The following is a 19,818-nucleotide window of genomic DNA, read 5'->3' as shown; positions in this document are numbered from 1 at the left end:
GGAGATTCCCCAATCAAAATAAATTGTGTGACCTTCCTATGCTTCTTCCACCTGCTATTATGGATTGGTATTAATTCATTCCTGAGGGAGCTCAAAATCAGCAAGAGGTTTCCTTTGCCATGTTTGACCTGATGTCATGAAATTATGTGGTGTCCAGAGTAAATGCTGGGGACTTCCAGGGCAACTTGCATCGAGCTGTTTACCTCTATATTATCATCTTGTGAAATTCTGTCCTGCCACTGGGACAGCACATACCCAGAGTTGATGATGGAAAAGTCGCGAACATTTCCGAAAAGGTATAATTTGGTGAATGTTTCTATATAAGGCTGCTGTTTAATAATTCTGTGAGTTCTTCCAACGTTGACGCACCTTAAGGTTTCCAAGCCTGATCCTTTCTGATTCCACCAATATGCAAACCAATCTGCTAGTAACGAGAGAACAAGATGACCTGCAAAAACCCCATCTCTGTGAGAGAATCCTCCAATGACTTTGGAAAATGATTCTGGATACTGAATTCATATTTAACGTGTGAAAACCTTGAGTTCACCAGGTCTGCATGCGTATTGTTTCAAAATTAACCAATCATTAACCAATTAACAAAGCCTTCAGAAATGAGATAACAAGAACCCAGAGAAAGTATATTCCTGTCAGGGTGAAAGGGAAGGCTGGTAGGTAAAGGGAATGCTGGATGACGAAAGAAATTGAGGGTTTGGTTAAGAAAAAGAAGGAAGCATATGTCAGGTACAGATAGGATAGATTGAGTGAATCCTTAGAAGAGTAAAAAGAATGTAGGAGTATACTTAAGAGGGAAGTCAGGAGGGCAAAACGGGGACATGACATAGCTTTGGCAAATAGAAGTAAGGAGAATCCAAAGGGATTTTACAAATGCATTAAGGACAAAAGGGTAACTAGGGAGAGAATAGGGCCCCTCAAAGATCAGCAAGATTTGTGTGGAGTCACAGAAAATGGGGGAGATACTAAATGAATATTTTGCATCAGTATTTACTGTGGAAAAGGATATGGAAGAAATAGACTGTACGGAAATAGATGGTGACATCTTGCAAAATGTCCAGATTACAGAGGAGGAAGTGCTGGATGTCTTGCAACGGTTAAAGGTGGATAAATCCCCAGAACCTGATCAGGTGTACCCGAGCACTCTGTGGGAAGCTAGAAAAGTGATTGCTGGGCCTCTTGCTGAGATATTTGTATCATTGATAGTCACAGGTGAGGTGCCGGAAGACTAAAGATTGGCTAACGTGGTGTCACTGTTTAAGAAGGGCGGTAAAGACAAGCCAGGGAACTATAGACCGGTGAGCCTGTCCTCGGTGGTGGGCAAGTTGCTGGAGGGAATCCTGAGGGACAGGATGTACATGTATTTGGAAAGGCAAGGACTGATTTGGGCTAGTCAACATGGCTTTGTGGTGGGAAATCATGTCTCACAAACTTCATTGAGTTTTTTGAAGTAACAAAGAAGATTGATGAGGGCAGAGCAGTAGATGTGATCAATATGGACTTCAGTAAGGCGTTCGACAAAGTTCCCCATGGGAGACTGATTAGCAAGGTTAGATCTCACGGAATACAGGGAGAACTAGCCATTTGGATACAGAACTGGCTCAAAGGTAGAAGACAGAGGGTGGTGGTGGAGGTGGTGTTTTTCAGACTGGAAGTCTGTGACCAGTGGAGTGCCACAACGATCGGTGCTGGGACCTCTACTTTTTGTCATTTACATAAATGATTTGGATGCGAGCATAACAGGTACAGTTAGTAAGTTTGCAGATGACACCAAATTGGAGGTGTAGTAGACAGCGAAGAATGTTACCTCAGATTACAGCAGGATCTGGACCAGATGGGCCAATGGGCTGAGAAGTGGCAGATGGAGTTTAATTCAGATAAATGCGAGGTGCTGCATTTTGGGAAAGCAAATCTTAGCAGGACTTATACACTTAATGGTAAGGTCCTTGGGACTGTTACTGAACAAAGAGATTTGGAGTGCAGGTTCATAGCTCGTTGAAAGTGGAGTCGCAGGTATATAGGATAGTGAAGGAGGCGTTTGGTATGCTTTCCTTTATTGGTCAGAGTATTGAGTACAGGAGTTGGGAGGTCATGTTGCGGCTGTACAGGACATTGGTTAGGCCACTGTTGGAATATTACGTGCATTTCTGGTCTCCTTCCTATTGGAAAGATGTTGTGAAACTTGAAACGGTTCAGAAAAGATTTGCAAGGATGTTGCCAAGGTTGGGGGATCTGAGCTACAGGGAGAGGCTGAACAGGCTGGGGCTGTTCTCCCTGGAGCGTCGGAGGCCGAGGGGTGACCTCATAGAGGTTTACAAAATTATGAGGGGCATGGATGGGATAAATAGACAAAGTCTTTTCCCTGGAGTCGGGGAGTCCAGAACTAGAGGGCATAGGTTTAGGGTGAGAGGGGAAAGATATAAAAGAGACCTAAGAGACAACTTTTTCACGCAGAGGGTGGTATGTGTATGGAATGAGCTGCCAGAGGATGTGGTGGAGGCTGGTACAATTGCAACATTTAAGAGGCAATTGGATGGGTATATGAATAGGAAGGGTTTGGAGGGATAGGGGCCAGGTGCTCGCAGGTGGGACTAGTTTGGGTTGGGATATCTGGTCAGCATGGACAAGTTGGACCAAATGGTCTGTTTCCATGCTGTACATCTCTATGACTCTATATGAATTACAAATTGTTCTTTCACTTGTGGCCTGTAAATGTGCACTTAACTATAGTTATCTCAAAAGTGTGAGAGAGTGAGGAGTACTGACAAATCTAAGTTAGATTGTCAGGATTAACTGGTGAATAAACAAACCTCTATTTCAACCTACAAAACATTTTTTACTGGTGAGAGTGAGAAGGAGGAACTAAAAGTAGAAAAAGAAATGGTGGGTGAAATGAAGCAATATTTTGCTTCAGCCTTTATTACTGAGGGTATTAAAAGATCCAGGAATAACTGTGAACTAGGAGGTGGAAGGGAGATAGGAATTTAGTGAGGTTACCATCATGATGGATAAAAGTACTGAGCAAAAGATTGAACTGTGGCTCTAGATGGATTTCACCTAGAGTCTTAAAAGTGGTGGCTAATGAGCTAGTTGAAACATTGGTATTAATTTTCCAACATTTCTTTCATTTAGGAAAGGTTCCAACAGACTGGAAAATATCAAATGTAACTCCTTTATTCCAGAAAGAAGGGAGACAGAAAATGGAACACTGTCGACCAGTTAGCTTGTCATCTGTTATAGGCAAGGTAATAGAATCAATCAATAAAGAAATTATTGCTATGCACTCAGAAACCTCAAGGAAATCCAGGAAGAGACAGGAACAACATGCTATATGGATAAAGGGTGTCTGTGTACATGCTATATTCAGATTAGCAGAAAGCATTTCTGTCATATCAAAATCTATTTCAGAAAATAAATGCTCATGGTTAGGTGGAAACACATTAACCTGAATAGAAAGTTGACTGTCTGGCAGAAAACAGAGCATGCACAAATAAATATTTGTTTGATTGACAGGATGTGATCATTGGAGTTGCACAGGGGTCTGTGCTGTGGTTCCAACATTTTAAAATTTCCATCAATGACTGAGATGACGTGGCAGACAAATTCCCAAAAGACACCATGATAGGCAGGAAGACACTTTGTGAAGAAGATGTAAGGAGTTTGAAGAAGGATATAGGGAGGTTGAGGGGGTTGGCAAAAATCTTGCAGATGGAGTTTAATGTGTGATAACATAAAGTTGCAAAACTGGAAAGAATGAGAAAACAATGCGTTACATAGATGGAAAATAACTGCAGAATTCAGAGGTACAGGTTATTTTGGTATTCGTGTGTATGGATCATAAACAGTACAAAGTATGCAGGTACAGTATATAACCAGGCAGCTAATGGAATGCTGCTCCTCAGATGCTGCCTGTCCTGCTGTGCTTTTGCAGCACAACTCTAATCTAAACTCTGGTTCCAGCATCTGCAGTCTTCACTTTTGCCTAGCTAATGGAATGCTGCCCTTTGTTACGAGAAGAGTGAAACATAAAAATGAGGATGCTGTGTGTCAATTATGCAGGGTGTAAGTGAGCCACCACCTACCTTCGGCAGTTTTGACCTCCTTACTTAATAAAATATATAAATGTATTCTAGGCAGTTCAGAGGATTTATTAATTTGACACATAGAATGAGTGGGTTAACCAGTAAGGAGAGGTTGAATAGGCTGTTCTTGTTTCCACTGGAATTTAGAAGACTGAGGGATAACTAATTTGAACCATAAATTATATTAAATAAGATCCTGAACAAGGTGGACAAAAGATACTTCCTCTTGGGTGTCAGTCCAGAACTTAGGGGACTGCTTTAAAATTTGGGGTCATCCTTTCAGAATAGAGATGAGAATGTTTGTTTGAGGATTGAACAACCTTGGAACCTCTGCCTCAGAAGGCAGTGGTAGTGGGGTCAATTAATACTTTTTAAGGTCGAGGTGGATATACGCTTGTTCAGCAGATAAATCAAAAGTTATTGGGATAGATGGAAATGTGAATATCAAAACCTTCAGAAACCTGAAAGTAATTGAGAAGAGTCAGCAATTTATTGGAATTCTTTGAAGGAACAATATGCTGTATGGATAAAGGAATGGCTGTGCATGTGCTATACTTGGATTTCCAGAAAGTATTTCATAAGGTGCATTATCAAAGGCTATTGCAGAAAATAAAAAATCAGCAGTGATTTTATCGAATGGCAGAGCAGGCTCGAGGGCTCATTGGTCTACTTCTGTTTCTATTTCACATGTTTATATGCTGGTTACATAAATGTACACACATTCGGGGTTAAGAAATGCATCCAAAAATAAACATTTCATTGTTGTTGGGTAATGTTCTAGACCGAGATTGGTGTGCACGACGAAGATTCTCTGGTCCATTTAAAAGGTATTGTTTATTTACATCATGCTAACTATAAAGATTACAACGCAACACAAGGTCTAAAGTATTGATTCTTCTCTAGGGTGCCATAATCTTGCAATCATGATGGCAAAAATGACACAGCCTCTAAGATATATAAGCTGAGGGTTTAACACTTTGTCTTTCACCCATTGTATTTAATCTGTTTAAACGCCTAAAAAAATGTAAAATCAGCTCAAAATTTAGGTGGAAGATATTCCTTATCAATTTTAAGCAAAGTTGTAAAGGTTGGCTTTACTTTAATCCCATAATTTTCATCAAAATACATGGTAAAAAGCAAAAGAATTTAGTTGAATATTGGAAAGACACTAGAAAGAATAATTCATTTCAAAGTTTTCACAGTGGGTTACAATTACAAAGTATAATATTGCCTTTTGTTAAATTGGTAACCATGCGTATTGAATTGGCATGGCCAGTACATATCTCTTTCATGCGAGATTACCACCAAATGCAATACAGAAATGAACTGAAATGCTTTAACCATAACCAATGATTTCAGCAATTTAAACCAGGATCTGTAGTCTGCCAGTGTTAACCCCATAAGGCTAAACATACTAAAATGATGTTTTAGAGAACAATTAGAGGTTCTCCCCTTTACGAATTCAGGTTTTGTGCATTACATATTTAATATCAATCACAACACACATGTCCATGGAGTCACATCATTTATTTTGCAAAACATATTGAACATGAGAGTGAAAGATGACAATAAAAAGCCATGACTATTCTTAAAAACAATCTTTAAATGACAGTCCACAAGTAATTAATGATTTGCAAACCCACAGTTTTTTTGTAAAATAAAAATGTAAAAATCAAATATCTTAGAGAATCAACCCTTAAAGGACTGAAATCACACTACTGTATCTCCTTTAAGGCATATGAGACATCTACTGTGAATTCCAGAATGGTTGTCTTGATCATTAGTTCATTACTAATTGCCACATTTCCTCCCATATTACTTGACAGTGCTGTAAATTATTGCCAACTTTTATTCAATGTTGTTTTTCTTTTGCATATCTTGCTGCATATATTTGGTTATGCTAGTCAAATGCATGTGAATATTATCACCTCTCCCCAGAGAATGAATTTGCTCCTTCCTTTTGGATAGATGCAAATACTAATTTAAAAAGCTTAAGGTGTGCCAGCCTTTGTCTTAATAGGTCTGGAATACAAAAAATGTTAAGGCTATATAAGGTTTTTGCTTGATCCCCATTTGAAGCCCTGCATCCACTTTTGGGTATTGTACCTTCGGAAGCTGACCTTGAAGGAAGGCTGTGCTCAAAACACCAAAGGGATAGTGGAGCTGAAAAGACTAAATCATAGGACAGGCTGCATAGCCCAGGATTATACTCCTGTGGGCATCAGAGTAAGGACCGATTTGATTGAGGTGTTCAAAATTGTAGCTAAATAACTTGACAAGTGAGCTAGAGAGAAACTTCCTTCTGGTGAGCTAGTCCAGACCAAGAGAGGCACTAGAAAAGCACAGCAGGTCAGGCAGCATCCGAGGAGCAAGAGAATCAACTTGCTGTGCTTTTCTAGTGCCATACTTTTTGACTCTGACTCACCAGCATCTGCAGTCCTCACGTTCTTCTCAGAGCAAGGGAGATATAACATTAGAATTAGAGCGAGACCATTCGGTGTTGATATCAGGGAGCAATTCTTCATGTAAAGGGTCGACAAAATCTAGAATATTCTCTTCCCCAGCGAGATATTGAGGTCATGTCAATTGAAAATTTCAAAACCGATAGATTTTTGATAATGCGTCAAATGTTATGAAGCAAAAGTGTGTAAATTATGTTACAGATCATCTGTGGTCTAACTAAATGATGAAACAGGCTTCAGAATGAATAGCACATTCCTAGGTTCCTTCCAACGACAGTAATCTTGCCCTCGAGCAGCATAAGCATTTATTACACGTAACAACAGATTTGTAGGGCAACTAGCTTTATCACTCTTGTCTGTAGCAAGCCCCTGAAAAAGCTCCATTGTCTAAGAGTGAACCACCACTGAACCCACCCCTGGCTGACACATTGAACAGTGATGGCACAGACAAGAACACAGTGGATCAATGGAAAGCAAATGTGGCTTCGGTACACAGATTTAGTTAGTCTGGATGTGTTCACTCAACTCAATGATTTCCTTGGAGAGAGGTTTGTGTGCAACATCATTGTAATCTCATTGTTGCTTGGGGTTGGATGTATGCATTGGGAAGAAGTTTAAATGAGACTGCATGAGAAGAATAAGGGCAAAAACATTAACAATCATTGCAGCCAACCAATTTCCTCTTGTGATTAAGATCCTCAGTCTAGCCTGGTGCTAGGTTTTACTGGCATTTTTCAGGCCAGTAACGGGATTCTGTTAAACATCTGCAGATCAACACAAAGTACAGTGAATAACATTGATGCTGCTTCTTCTATTCCCTTCCTTTAAAAAAACCTGCAAATGATCATCCATCTACAGGCAATTCATAGGCAAAGTCAGTTCTGGAAGGGTTAACATTGTTTACTGTTAACATGCAATTTCAACCGTAATGCTTTGCACAAATAATAACAAATATTCCCATATCCTACAGCTACCATAACTACCAAGAAATACTAAAACTTTTTCAACAAGACTGATTTTATTTTAATGCTCTTCCATCATTCGGTGATTAAAGTAACTGTTTAATTAGGTGACGCTCTTTTGCACACTGTAACTGCCTGTGATTTGAACAGATTACTGTGAAACAACATTTGACAAATTACAAAGCTACTTATACCTTCTGAGCACATAAACAGCACAATAAGCTTTCCCCATAATCCCCATTTTATGGTGCAAAAAACCCCACATCTAATATACATAGCAACTTTCATTGTTTTACAAGCAGTCATACAGCAGATTTATGCATTGGTTTTTACAGCTTTGAGTGACTAGTTAGATAATTCTACATACAGTATCCAGAAACAAAACTCCATAAAAAGTCTTTATGTTTGTCTTCCTTAATTTGCTAAATGCTTCCTTAGATTGTCATGTATCCAGAGTGCCTGGAAATTGTGCATGTTACCTGATTATAACATAATAACAAACAAAAGGCTCCTCCCTTCACGTCACAACATAGTAGCAAGCCATTTGGTATTAACTCTGAATTTCTGGGTGGAGCAGGTAGTTCTTCAATTTTTCAGTGTAATCTGCAGGTACAACTGCAGGGCCAATGTCAAACACTGTCCACTTCTCTCATCAGAATATGTTGCTGCATACCTGAAATGACCCTAGAAAATTCAGTTATAAGACACAGTAATGCTCCATAGAATTGAAAAAATTATCTTATAGAAGGTAAGATTTGGACTCATATGATTTTAGCAGATTGTCCTACAAGATTCTTTAACAAGGGCAATCTGTAGTTTAGTCTAATTCAGAAATCAAACATACAATATTGAAATAGTATATCAGATCACTTCTAATTAACTATAAGTATATAAGCTTTATGTATAAAATGTATGTTACATTTTCAATACATTGACTTCAAACTACTCTACATGTGGAATACATGAGCTGCACACATAACAGCATTCAATCCTTTCAAGTTAAAAATGACCTACTTTGTAAAGAATAAATACAGTTTTAGGTGACTTGATAACTTAGGTGTAAAACACCTGGTATGGTGGCATTAAGGCCTGGGCTGTTTGTTTCTCAAATCTGTTTGGCACTCTTACCAAGTTGAAGTGCCTCTTTAATGTGAGGTTGCGCACTATTTCAGGGAGGCACATCATTGGGCGAGAGATAAGATTCAGCAGTGTCACCTTTCCCACTGCAAGTGCTTGTTCCTTTTCCCTGAATCAAGGGGCAGTGTCACAATTTATAAAGTCATTCACAGCACAGACCATGTGTGTTTCGCAGTATTTTTTTTAAAATAATGGTTTCCATAAATCATCACTCCACTGAGAAGTGGCCTCCTTGCACTGCAAAGTACCAAGGAATTTCAGATTTCTGGCACTGATCAGGATAAAACTGGCTTAAAAGATCAGTGAAAGCAAAACCTGCAGTATTCATTCAGTCTGTTTTCTGTCTGGCATTTTCAGATTAGTGTCTGACATCATTAACTCCAGAAAGAAAAAAGATGAGTCTGGCTTGCCACTGAACTTTGGTGCAGTCGGATGTCCACAACATTCAATCCTAAAAATATACCCACTTTGTCATTCCACAACACAAACATTTATTTCCAATGATTGTAATTTAACAGCACAGAGAAGCTGCCAATATACAGCTTTGTACACAACTTATTTGAAAGGCCTGTCTCACTAAGTGTATACAGGTATTAGTACTGCAAAGCAGTCTTGTGTAATTTGATGTATAGGCTCAACATGGACTAAAAGCAGCGACTATATACATCCTGACTTCAAAGCCACTCAAATGTTGCCTTGAGATGCTTTCTAAAGCTGGTGCTCCCGGACATAGGGGGAACTGTCACCTGACACTGAGCCCTGCTGGCTTGGTGTAAAGTTTGCCAGGGGAATGACCTTCACAGGATCCTCGTTGCTGCAGTGTCTTTCCGAGTTGCTGTACAACTGCTGTCTGCCACTGCCTTGGCTTTTATCAATGTCATCCTTGTTGTTGGCTCTCCCCAGAGTATGCCGCCCCTCTGACCTGCCATTTCTGCCCCAGCTCTGCTGAAATCCGATAGACGGCAGGGGAGGATTAGGCTGCTGGTACTGGGTCAGCGATGGGGGCATCCAGCAGTTGTCAGAGTGACCAAGGACCAGACACTCCTGCGTGCAAGTCTCCGAGGCTTCAGTTAGCACTTTCTGAAGAGACACCTCGACACCTGCAACATAAACACCAATAAATAATGAAGCTGTTTAGCAGATCAATGCTGATTACTAATTTGTACAAAAGAAGTGACAGTAAAATCGTCAAAACAGAGAGGAAAGGTGCTACTGTGATGTTTGAACATTGTGTAAAAAGTCAACAAGACAATTAAATAGTGCTTCATGCCACCAAGGACCCTTTGTTATGTCAGGGTGGAAATAGGCTGTATTACATTACTGAATATTTACATTTTGAGATTTCCAGTAACACCAAGTGTCTGCTCATATCATTTACATGTGTCGCGGCTTGGTGTCAAGTTTAATCAATCTTGCATTTGTTATTTACATATCTACACACTATGGTGCTGACAGTTTCTAGGACCAAGGTCATTTAAGATAGCAAACCAAACCCATCCACTCTAATTAGCAAACCTGCAGTTACTTGAATTAAAAACAAGCTGGACAGGGAAAAATATGCTTCAAGTGTGGTCCTTAAAATGAATGCACTCAGACCTGTGGGACTTAATATAGGACATAAACTTTACAGCACAGAACCAGGTCCTTTGTCCCAGCAGGTCCATGTCAGTATTTCAACTGTCAACTTAATCCTGTCATCATATCTTCCTTTTTTTTTATCCCTCATGTACTAGTCCATCTGCCCTAATGCATCTATGGCATTCACCTCAACTACTCCAGCTGGCTGTAAATTCCACATGCAAATGTTGGAAGTAAAGATCTTTTGCACTTTGAATAAAGAAGTTGCATCTGAATTCTTTATTACAATTATCTTTGGCTCTCTTATAGTTATGACCCCTACATAAAATAACACAAAATATCAGCATTCACTTAATTTTATTTTCCTCTTTCTCCGTCTCCTGGAGGTACTTTCTTTGACACTAGCAAAGATCCAGGTTGCAAATGGTTCTCCTTCACTGTACTGAACAGGCCATTCCTCAACTAGGAGACTGGGTAATGAGCATTGGAGAAAGTGAGAACTGCAGATGCTGGAGATCAGAGTCGAGAGTGTGGTGCTGGAAAAGCGCAGCAGCTCAGGCAGCATCTGAGGATCAGGAGAATCAATGTTTCTGCATAAGCCCTTCATCAGGAATGAGCATTACCAAGATAAGTGGACACCATGAATTAACAAGTTCAACTGCATCCAAAATCAATAGGTGGACCTACGATGTATTTCATCATTAAGGTTTGATTTTTGCAATCATACAACCTCCCAGCTTAAGTGAAAGGAAAAAAAATCATAAATGCTGAGGTTGAAGGGAAGAAGTAACAATTACCTGTTCATACTTCAACAGTGAAGTAATCTGCAATTGTGGATCGAATAATCATGGTGTCCACACAGCAAAATAATTATTTAAAACTCCTATTGAAATTATGTTAAATTAGTTTATGCTACATTCATGTTTGCACCCAGAATATTTTAGCTGTACATCACTCTGTATTGATGTTTATACAATACGAAGATTACAAATGTGAGAATCCAGATGCAGGGGCAGTCAGTAGCAATTTGCAATTAGGTCAACATGCTGGCATCACCTGTAGAGACCAGTACTGTTTACCTGGTAGCAACAACAACATTATTTCAATATGAAAGACTCAGTTAGACTGTGAGTTGTTGGGCTGTAGCTGCCCAGTTTTTAATGCTTTCCCCAGCACTATATGACCTTCAGTCCAACTTGCAGGTTGTCATAATGAGCTTGGCTCCTCAGGCTGGTGCAATACGAATAGAAAATGTCAGTAACCAGATGACCTCTTGTGGCATTACTCAGGGACAAAAATAAATTAGGTTTCTGAAAGTCTCTCTTAGTGTAACTGATTCTGTTTGCACTGCACTTTAAATTCTGATTCCCTTTGTCAAAGTTTTCTGTTTGTCTGCCAATCTATCTATTTTTTGCTTTTTTTGATTCTGTATCTTTGCATAAGATACTGAGACACTTAAAAATTGACAATCAAATTCCTCTGGCAGGCCTTGTGCAGAAGAGACTTAAAATACTGAATTGATCCAATGATTTAATCATTAAATGGAAAAAGCTGCAAAATATACGAATGTCATGGAAATGGGAAGAAATTTTGATTAAAAATATTGGATTCACTGTTGGCATTTTTGACCTAACACATTTGTTGGAAATGCTCTGGGATTAGGTGAAATGTTTTCTTCACACCTCACCAAATGGGACCAATTTTTGTTTATTTCAACAGTTTGGAAACTGAGGGAATGATATGTGGTCTTAATTTTACACCCTGCCCAATTTTGCTCTTCGATGAAATCATTGTGGAATATGGGACAAGGTGTGAAATTGGTGTTCCATCTGATCCAGTAAAGTTCTGACCTGGAGAGTTTGGTTCAAATTGCTCACCCCAGTTTTGGAGCACTCCTATAATGGCTTAAAGCTGATATTTGGCCTTCTGACTGGTGTCAATAAATGGAGCAAACTTGGAACAAATAACACTGTAACAGCTATGTGAGGACATAAATTGATTTGAAGGGATTTCCAAATGAGTAAATGCTCAGGAATGTGGAATGTGTCACAATTTATTTTTTGTTAAAAAGGGATTACTGATAATAATAATTTATACCTGCCAGTGTTAAATAAATATTTCACATACATGTCAATAAACTTCATTCCTCTGTGAAAAGATACTTTGTGAAAGGATGTTGCGAGTGAGAAAGCTTGCTAACAAGGAACCTTTCAAAGCACTTTGAAAAAGACAGAAAGTGAAATGAAGCATTTAATGGTAATAACAAAGTATACCCTAGTGGAATCTCCATTATCCACTACCAGAGTGTGGACTCCTGGTGCATAATGAAAATTGCTGGATAATTTGAGTGTGTCTGAATTTTCCTAACTGCATATATGGTATGGCAATGTATTAAAAAGAAATTGAGCAGAGTGCAGGCATCAAAGGAAACACTGTGAGGCTTCTACTCATCAAGGAATGGGAATTCAACACAAATGCCGAAAGTGGCTGTGCAAGTCGATGTTGTCTCTCTAAAAAGTCTAGTGAATAATCAGGGAGGTGGATCATTAGAATGTTAATAATAATCAGTGCACTGTATAAATAAAAATAATGCCTCAGGGTGATTATGTTAGCAGATAAATATCAAAATGTTACTTTAATAATATTTTAAAAAGCAAACAAGAACCACACTAATGAACTATATTTTTAAAGCTTCACATTTGTTAAGTACATAATGTTTTGAATAACATGTATAACCAAAAGGAAGTTGTGCTGTTTAATATTTGGTGAGTATTCCAACTCTTGTGCATTGGTCTGTTCATGCAGCATTGTTTTATGGTTCCTTTCATCTGTAAATGTGATGAAAATTTGAAAAGAAATCAATGTGAATTGCATGCACTGAAGGGCTATGATCAGTAGGAATTCTGAAAAGCCTATGCATTATACATAGCCATTACACCAGATCTCACTCTCAAAACAACAGCTCCACTGCCCTCATCATATGATACATTGGCTTCACACTAGCATAAAAATGAAACATTACATTATTTTCTGAAGCAAAGACTTAATAACATTGCAAAACCTGAATTGATAATACCTATATCTTTGCCAACAAAACAGTCAGAGCAGTATAAGGGAGAAATAAAATCGATACGTACTAATATGCATATAACATAGATAGCAGTAGGGAATTGAGGCTTCTCCAATAGTTAAAACAGACATTTTCTCCATGAAATGAAATGAGTAAGATTGCTTCTGTTTCTTTCTCTGGCGTTTGTCAAGTTTCTGAATATAATATTGATGCTGAAGGCCTTCCCCAAGGAATAACATCATTCAGTGACTTCAAAAGCAAAATTTAAAGATTCCATTAGATTTTATTCAGATTTAGTGTGGAAGTGATTCCTGAGTTGAACATGGCCTTGTTTAACGTTAGAGTTGGACAAGCTTAGGAAATTGGGAATTAAGTGAAAGACTAATTCTTGGCACAAACAGTAATGTGCTGCCAATGAGTTAGGCATCCAATATCAGCAGAAACAAAAAGGAACCCTGAAAAGTGTCACAGAAGACATCTAAAAATGCCTTTTATTGTTATAATTTCTTGATACTGGGAGTAATGTGTGGTGTTCTGTTAAATTATTCTGAGATCCTAGCCTGCTCTGTATCATACAATATAAGAAAAGTTAATCAAAATCAAATTGACAGGTTTGACTTGTAGGTCAAATGGGGCTAAAGGTAGATCAGCCTCTGACCCCAGTGTCTTGCATCCTATGACCCTACAAAGAAGTAGCTACAGAGATTGTGGACACTGGTTGTAATTTTCCAAATACCACTGGCTTTTGGAGGAGTATCAGAGGATTGGAAAACTATTAATGTTATATACCTGCTCAAAAAGTGAGGGAGACAAAAGGCGAGAACTATATACCGATTAGTTCAACATCTATTATTAGGAAAGTATTGGAATCAATTAGTAAGGAAGGAATAGAAGAACATTTGGAAAATCATAATCTAATCAAGCAGAATAGTGAATGTGGATATGTTTTTTTTCAGGTTGGTTCCACAGTGATCAGTGCTGGGAGCACACCTGTTTACAATATGTTAATGACTTGGAGGAAGGAAGTGAATGTGCTTTAACCAAGTTTTCAAACATTACTAAAACAGGTAGAAAAGCAAATTGTGAGAGGGATACAAACAGTTTACAGAGAAATATTGATAAGTTAAATAGGTGGGGAAAAAACTTAGCCAATGGACTATAATGTAGGAAAATGTAAAGGGAGAACAATTTTGGAAGAAAGAGCAAAAGAACAGAGTATTACTTAAGTTGACAGAAACTGCAGGAAGCCGCTATGCAAAGGGACTGGGGGTACTTGAGCATGAAACACAGAAAGCTAGTACACAGGTGCAGCAGGTAATTAGGAGGCTAACGAAATGTTGGCCCTTATTTCTAGAGATTGGAGTATGAGAGTAGGGAAGTCTCACTGCAACTGTACAGGGTGCTGTTACTACTACATTTGGAATTCATTTGGATGATTCCTGGTATGAAGGAATTGTCTAATAGCAAAGATTAAACAGGTTGGGACTCTAGTCACAACAGTTTGGAAGAAGGTGATCTCATTGAAACATATTGGATTCATAGGGGGCTTGACAGGATAAATGCTGAGAGGATGTTTCCCCTCTTGGGAGAGTCTAGGACCAGAGGGGGTAGTCTCAGAATGAAAGGGCATCAATTTAAGACTGAGGTGAGGAGGAATTTCTTCTTTCAGTAGGTTATGAGTCTTTGGAACTCCTTGCCACAGAGAGCTGTGAGGGCAGAGTCTTGTGCACGTTTAACACTGAGATTGATACATTTGTGATCAGTGCAGGAATCAAGGGTTATAGGGAAAGGGCAAGAAAGTGGTCATGAGGAATGCCATACCAACCATGATCCTATGGAAAGACAGAGCAGGCGTGAGTGGCAGAATGGCCTACTCCTTTTCCATTTCTTATGGTCTTAAAAGATTAGAGTCCCAAAACAAACCTACAAATTTTCAGCTCTGAGTCAAGAAGATAGCTGATAATGTTCCCTGTAAGTTGCATACAAATGAAGAGTCAGGCAGCAACATGGAAGTTTATTTCAAGCATTGCTCACTATTATTCCCTTTAAGAAACTGCAACAAATTTTAAAATGCCACAGCTTCAATCAAAAAGACTAATGATGACAAAGCAATATTTCAAGTGCACTCCGATGGGTGGCCAAATAACCTTCGCCAAGGTCGTGGGCTGGAACCTTAAATATTTGAAAGCTTTAAAACTTTAACTTTGAATGCTCAGCTATTTTAAACATTACCTCGAAGAGTAGGGGGCTTGGTAAATCCAGGCTCCTGAATGTTGTATGCTTGTCTGAGGAACACGTGATTTGGCAGCATTTCAAGCAACTTTCCCTGCAAGTATCTGCTCCATCCCACTTCTTCAAAGATTCTGCCCCCAGACACTCAGCCTCCCCAACACACTTTCAGTCACCCATCTGACATCTAGTTCCTCCAATTTACCTGAATACTGTAGTTCTCAACCTTTTTGTAACGCAAGTGCCACCAACCATTTTGCCAAAAAACACTGGCTCCACCATGAAAAAAACAGTTTTCCAAGTTTTTACATTTACAGACATTTTTATATTGTATTAATCTATAATTGACAAGTTTAAAGTACATTAAAAATTGCATTGATTTTGCTGATCATAAGTATTGCTAAACAATAAGAAACTAAATGAGATATTATGTAGTCATTGGTGGTAAGACTGAGGTTGTATTTCATTGGCAGCCTTTCAGTTTTTGGGGTCCCTCTGGTTGAGAAGCACTGATCTAATACACTTTCACTGTGTGCAATTCAAAGTGCCTAATCTCCCCATCAAACTTCAAATTCCACAGGGCCTTTGACAGGTCACCAACTTACCACAAGCTCCTCCGTCACCCTTTCCACCTTCTCCCCACTCCACACACACATATGGAAATAATATTTCAACCGTGCATTTAAACAGCTGTCCTCTGACATCATCCTTACAAAATAAACTTGAAATTAAATTTAAGGAATTATTGACTTTCTAAATTCAAAGTTACTAAGATTTATCAATTTAAAAGCACAATGAATTAAAACATTTATTTACTAATCTGAAAGATGCTCAGATTTCTTCCTGCACTCTCTGATGACTTACTGAGCTTATTCTATAAATTGCTGAGTCACACAAGACAAGAATACTCAAGGTTCAATTACAGGATTATGGTTGATCTTTGCTGAAAAACATCAAGAAAGGCACAATTGGCATCAGACTTTAGAATAAACCTGACCTCTCTCCACATCAATGTTCACAATACTCAATTACAGTTGGGTGAATCTGCCCAATAGTCCCCAAATCATGCAGAAAAATTCACTCAGTGCAATTAATGAGAGAAAACACCTTTTCATAAATAGGGTGATGGTGCCAGGATGAAACAGTTAGGTTAAGTGGGGAGAGACAGTAGAGGGGAGAAGGTCTTGGGGGGAAATAGAATTCTACAAGGGGGCTGCAGGATGCAATGGAGATGGAGGAAGATTGTGATTGATGGGGCGTGGGATGCCACGAGTGGAGTGGGAGACAAAGGGAGGCTTCATAGCAGTCGGAGAGAGACACAGGTTGCAAAGAAGAGGGAACAGTTTCAAACCTGTCAACAAAGGAATAATAAACTAACTGGGAGCTAAGAAAACTTGAAATCATTGAGTTCATGAATTACTTACAAATTAATGTGTCTTCTCTAGCTGAAGGAGTTATTCTGTAGGAAAGTTGTAGTGTATGCTAACGTAATAGTCTTCATGCAAATTGTTAATTTTAAAGGAAAATGAATTAGCTGATAAAATATTCAATTCTGATAAACATAATTTCCAGGAGCAGCTTTTATTTCCTGAAAAACACAGAGGAGTACTCTCGCATTATATTGCCTTAGTTTTCATCTTACCTAGGCAACGTGGCTGCAAGAGATGGAATATTTCTGATCATAATCAATGCAACCTGTAAGTACAGTGTATGCACCACCATGCACCAACCCAGAAATGAGTATTCAGTCTGCTCACAGTCCCCTCAAGTTAAAGTGCCCTTAAAAGAATGTTAAAGTTAACATTCACCGACATGAAGAGGTGGCACACAATGGAAATAATTCAGAATTGACATCGTTCATTATGCTTCAGTCATCCTAAATATGGGGTAAGATTGGTGGACAAGCTGGTCTTTTCCAGCCCATTGTTAAATATGAGGGTAAGCTAGCTAGTAACATAAAGAAAGACTGTAAGAGTTTCTTTCGATATATAAAGGCAAAAGTGGACATTGAACCACTCGAAAATCACACTGAAAAGATAGTAGTGGGGAACAAGGAAATGGCTGGGGAACTGAATAATTACTTTGCATCAGTCTTCACAGTGGAAGACATGAGTAATATCCCAAAGATTCAAGAGCGTGAGGGGACAGAGCTAAATATGGCGGCCATCACCAAGAAGAAGGCGCTAGAAAAACTGAATGGCCTGAAGGTCGATAAATCACCTGGACCAGATAGACTACACCTTAGAGTTCTAAGGGAGATAGCTGAAGAGATAGCGAAAGCGTTAGTGGTGATCTAGTAATTGCGAGAATCGGGGCAGGGGGGTCCCAGAGGACTAGAAAATCGCTAACATGACACCCCTGTTTAAAAAGGGAGAAAAGCAAAAGATGAAAAATTACATACAGATTAGCCTAACCCTGGATGTGGGTAAGATCCTGGAATCCATTGTGAAAGATGGGATTTCTGAATACTTAGAAATGTATGGTAAAATATGGCAAAGTCGGCATGGTTTCATCAAGGGGAGGTCACACCTTACAAATATGCTAGAATTCTTTGAGGAAATAGTGAGCAGATCAGACCAAGGAGAGCCAATCTGGTATCCACCTGGACTTCAAGAAAGCCTTTGACAAGGTGCCACACAGGAAGCTACTGAGGAAGACAAGAGCCCATGGTTTAAGAGGAAAGGTCTAGTATAGATAGATGCTTGGTTGTCTGGCAGAAAACAGAGAGTAGGGATAAAAGGAACCTTCTCAGGATGGCAGCCAGTGACAAGTGGTGTTCCACAAGGCTCCGTGTTGGCACGACAACTTTTCACTGATGTAGTAATGATCTAGATGAAGGAACTGTGGGCACTCTGGCTACGATTGCCGATAATACAAAGATCAGTAGAGGGACAGGTAGCATTGAGGAGGCGGGGAGGATGCAGGAGGATTGGGACATGTTCGTAGATTGGACAAAGAAGTGGCAGATGGAGTACAACGTGGGCAAGTGTCAGGAAATACACTTTGGTAAGAAGAATAGTGGCATGGAAAATTTTCTAAATGTGGACAAAATTCAGAAGTCTGAAGTGCAAATAGACTTGGGAGTTCTAGCCCAGGATTCTCTCAAGGTAAACTTGCAGGTTGAGTCAGTAGTTAAGAAAGCAAATGCAATGATGCCACTTATTTTGAGAAGACTTGAATATAAAAGCAGTCAAGTACTTCTGAGGCTCAATAAGGCTCTGGTCAGACCACATTTAGAGTATTGTGTACAGTTTTGGGTCCCATATCTCAGGAATTTCTCCTGGCCCTGGACTGTGTTTAAAGGAGGTTTACAAGAATGGTCCCAGGAATGAAAAGTTTAACATGAATGTTTGAGGACTCTGTGTCTATACTTGATGGAGTTTAGAAGGATAAGGGGGGATCTAATTGAAACAGACAGAATACTGAATGGCCTGGATAGACTAGATGTTGTGAAGATGTTTCCATTGGTAGGAGAGACTAGAACCCGAGGGCCCTTAGAGTAAAGGGAAGACCTTTAAGAACGTAGATAAGGATAAACCTCTTCAGCCAGAGTGTGGTAAATCAATGGAATTAGAACATAGAATGTAGAAAAGTACAGCACAGAACTGGCCCTTTGACCCATGATGTTATGCCAAGATTGAATCCTAATGTAAAATATAGTAACTTAACCTACGCACCCCTCAACTCACTGCATACAGAATTCATTGCTACAGAAGGCTGTGGAGGCCAGGTCATTGAGTATGTTTAATACTGAAATAGATAGGTTCTTGAGTACCAAGGGAATCCAGAGTTACAGGGAGAAAGTGGGAGAATGGGGTTAAGAAGCTTATCAGCCATGATCAGATGGTGGAGCAAACTCAATGGGCTGAATGGCCTAATCTCTGCTTCTATGTCTTATGGTCTTTATTTTTGGCTGGCAAATGATTTCTAACTTCACAAAAGGAAGGACCATTTGGGCAAACGGTGTTGAAGTAGTGACATCGCTGGTAATCCAGAAGATCTAAGACATGGGTACAAATCTAACCAACTGCAGCTGATGGAAGTTAAATTCAAGCTCTGGAATATAATGAGATTTTCTAATCAACCTGTTCAAGCTTATTGTTACATACCCCTGGAGCAGATAGGCTTGAACTCAGGCATCCTAGCTCAGAGGTAGGCGCACTACCACTGCACAAGCGCCCCCAAAGATTACATTCCCTACAGTGTGGAAACAGGCCATTTAGCCCAGTAAGTCCACACTGACCCTCCAAAGACTAACCCACCAAGACCCATTTCTGTATATTTAC

The 19,818-nt window shown here is 39.3% G+C and overlaps 1 protein-coding gene across 4 annotated transcripts in view; it reads right to left on the bottom strand.

The window, feature by feature from the left end:
- Positions 1-5,610: 5,610 nt before the first annotated feature.
- Positions 5,611-19,818, bottom strand: part of pcdh11 (protocadherin 11) — a 739,867-nt gene continuing 725,659 nt past the window's right edge. For all 4 annotated transcript variants that reach the window (XM_072594671.1, XM_072594670.1, XM_072594672.1 and 1 more), the window contains one exon: positions 5,611-9,755. In XM_072594671.1, the coding sequence (XP_072450772.1) occupies positions 9,364-9,755 (392 nt within the window). In that variant the 3' untranslated portion in view covers positions 5,611-9,363. The remainder of the gene's footprint in view (positions 9,756-19,818) is intronic.

Source organism: Chiloscyllium punctatum, chromosome 25 (genome assembly GCF_047496795.1).
Source record: "Chiloscyllium punctatum isolate Juve2018m chromosome 25, sChiPun1.3, whole genome shotgun sequence".
Lineage (NCBI taxonomy): Eukaryota > Metazoa > Chordata > Chondrichthyes > Orectolobiformes > Hemiscylliidae > Chiloscyllium > Chiloscyllium punctatum.
This window is presented reverse-complemented; position numbering and strand designations above follow the sequence as displayed.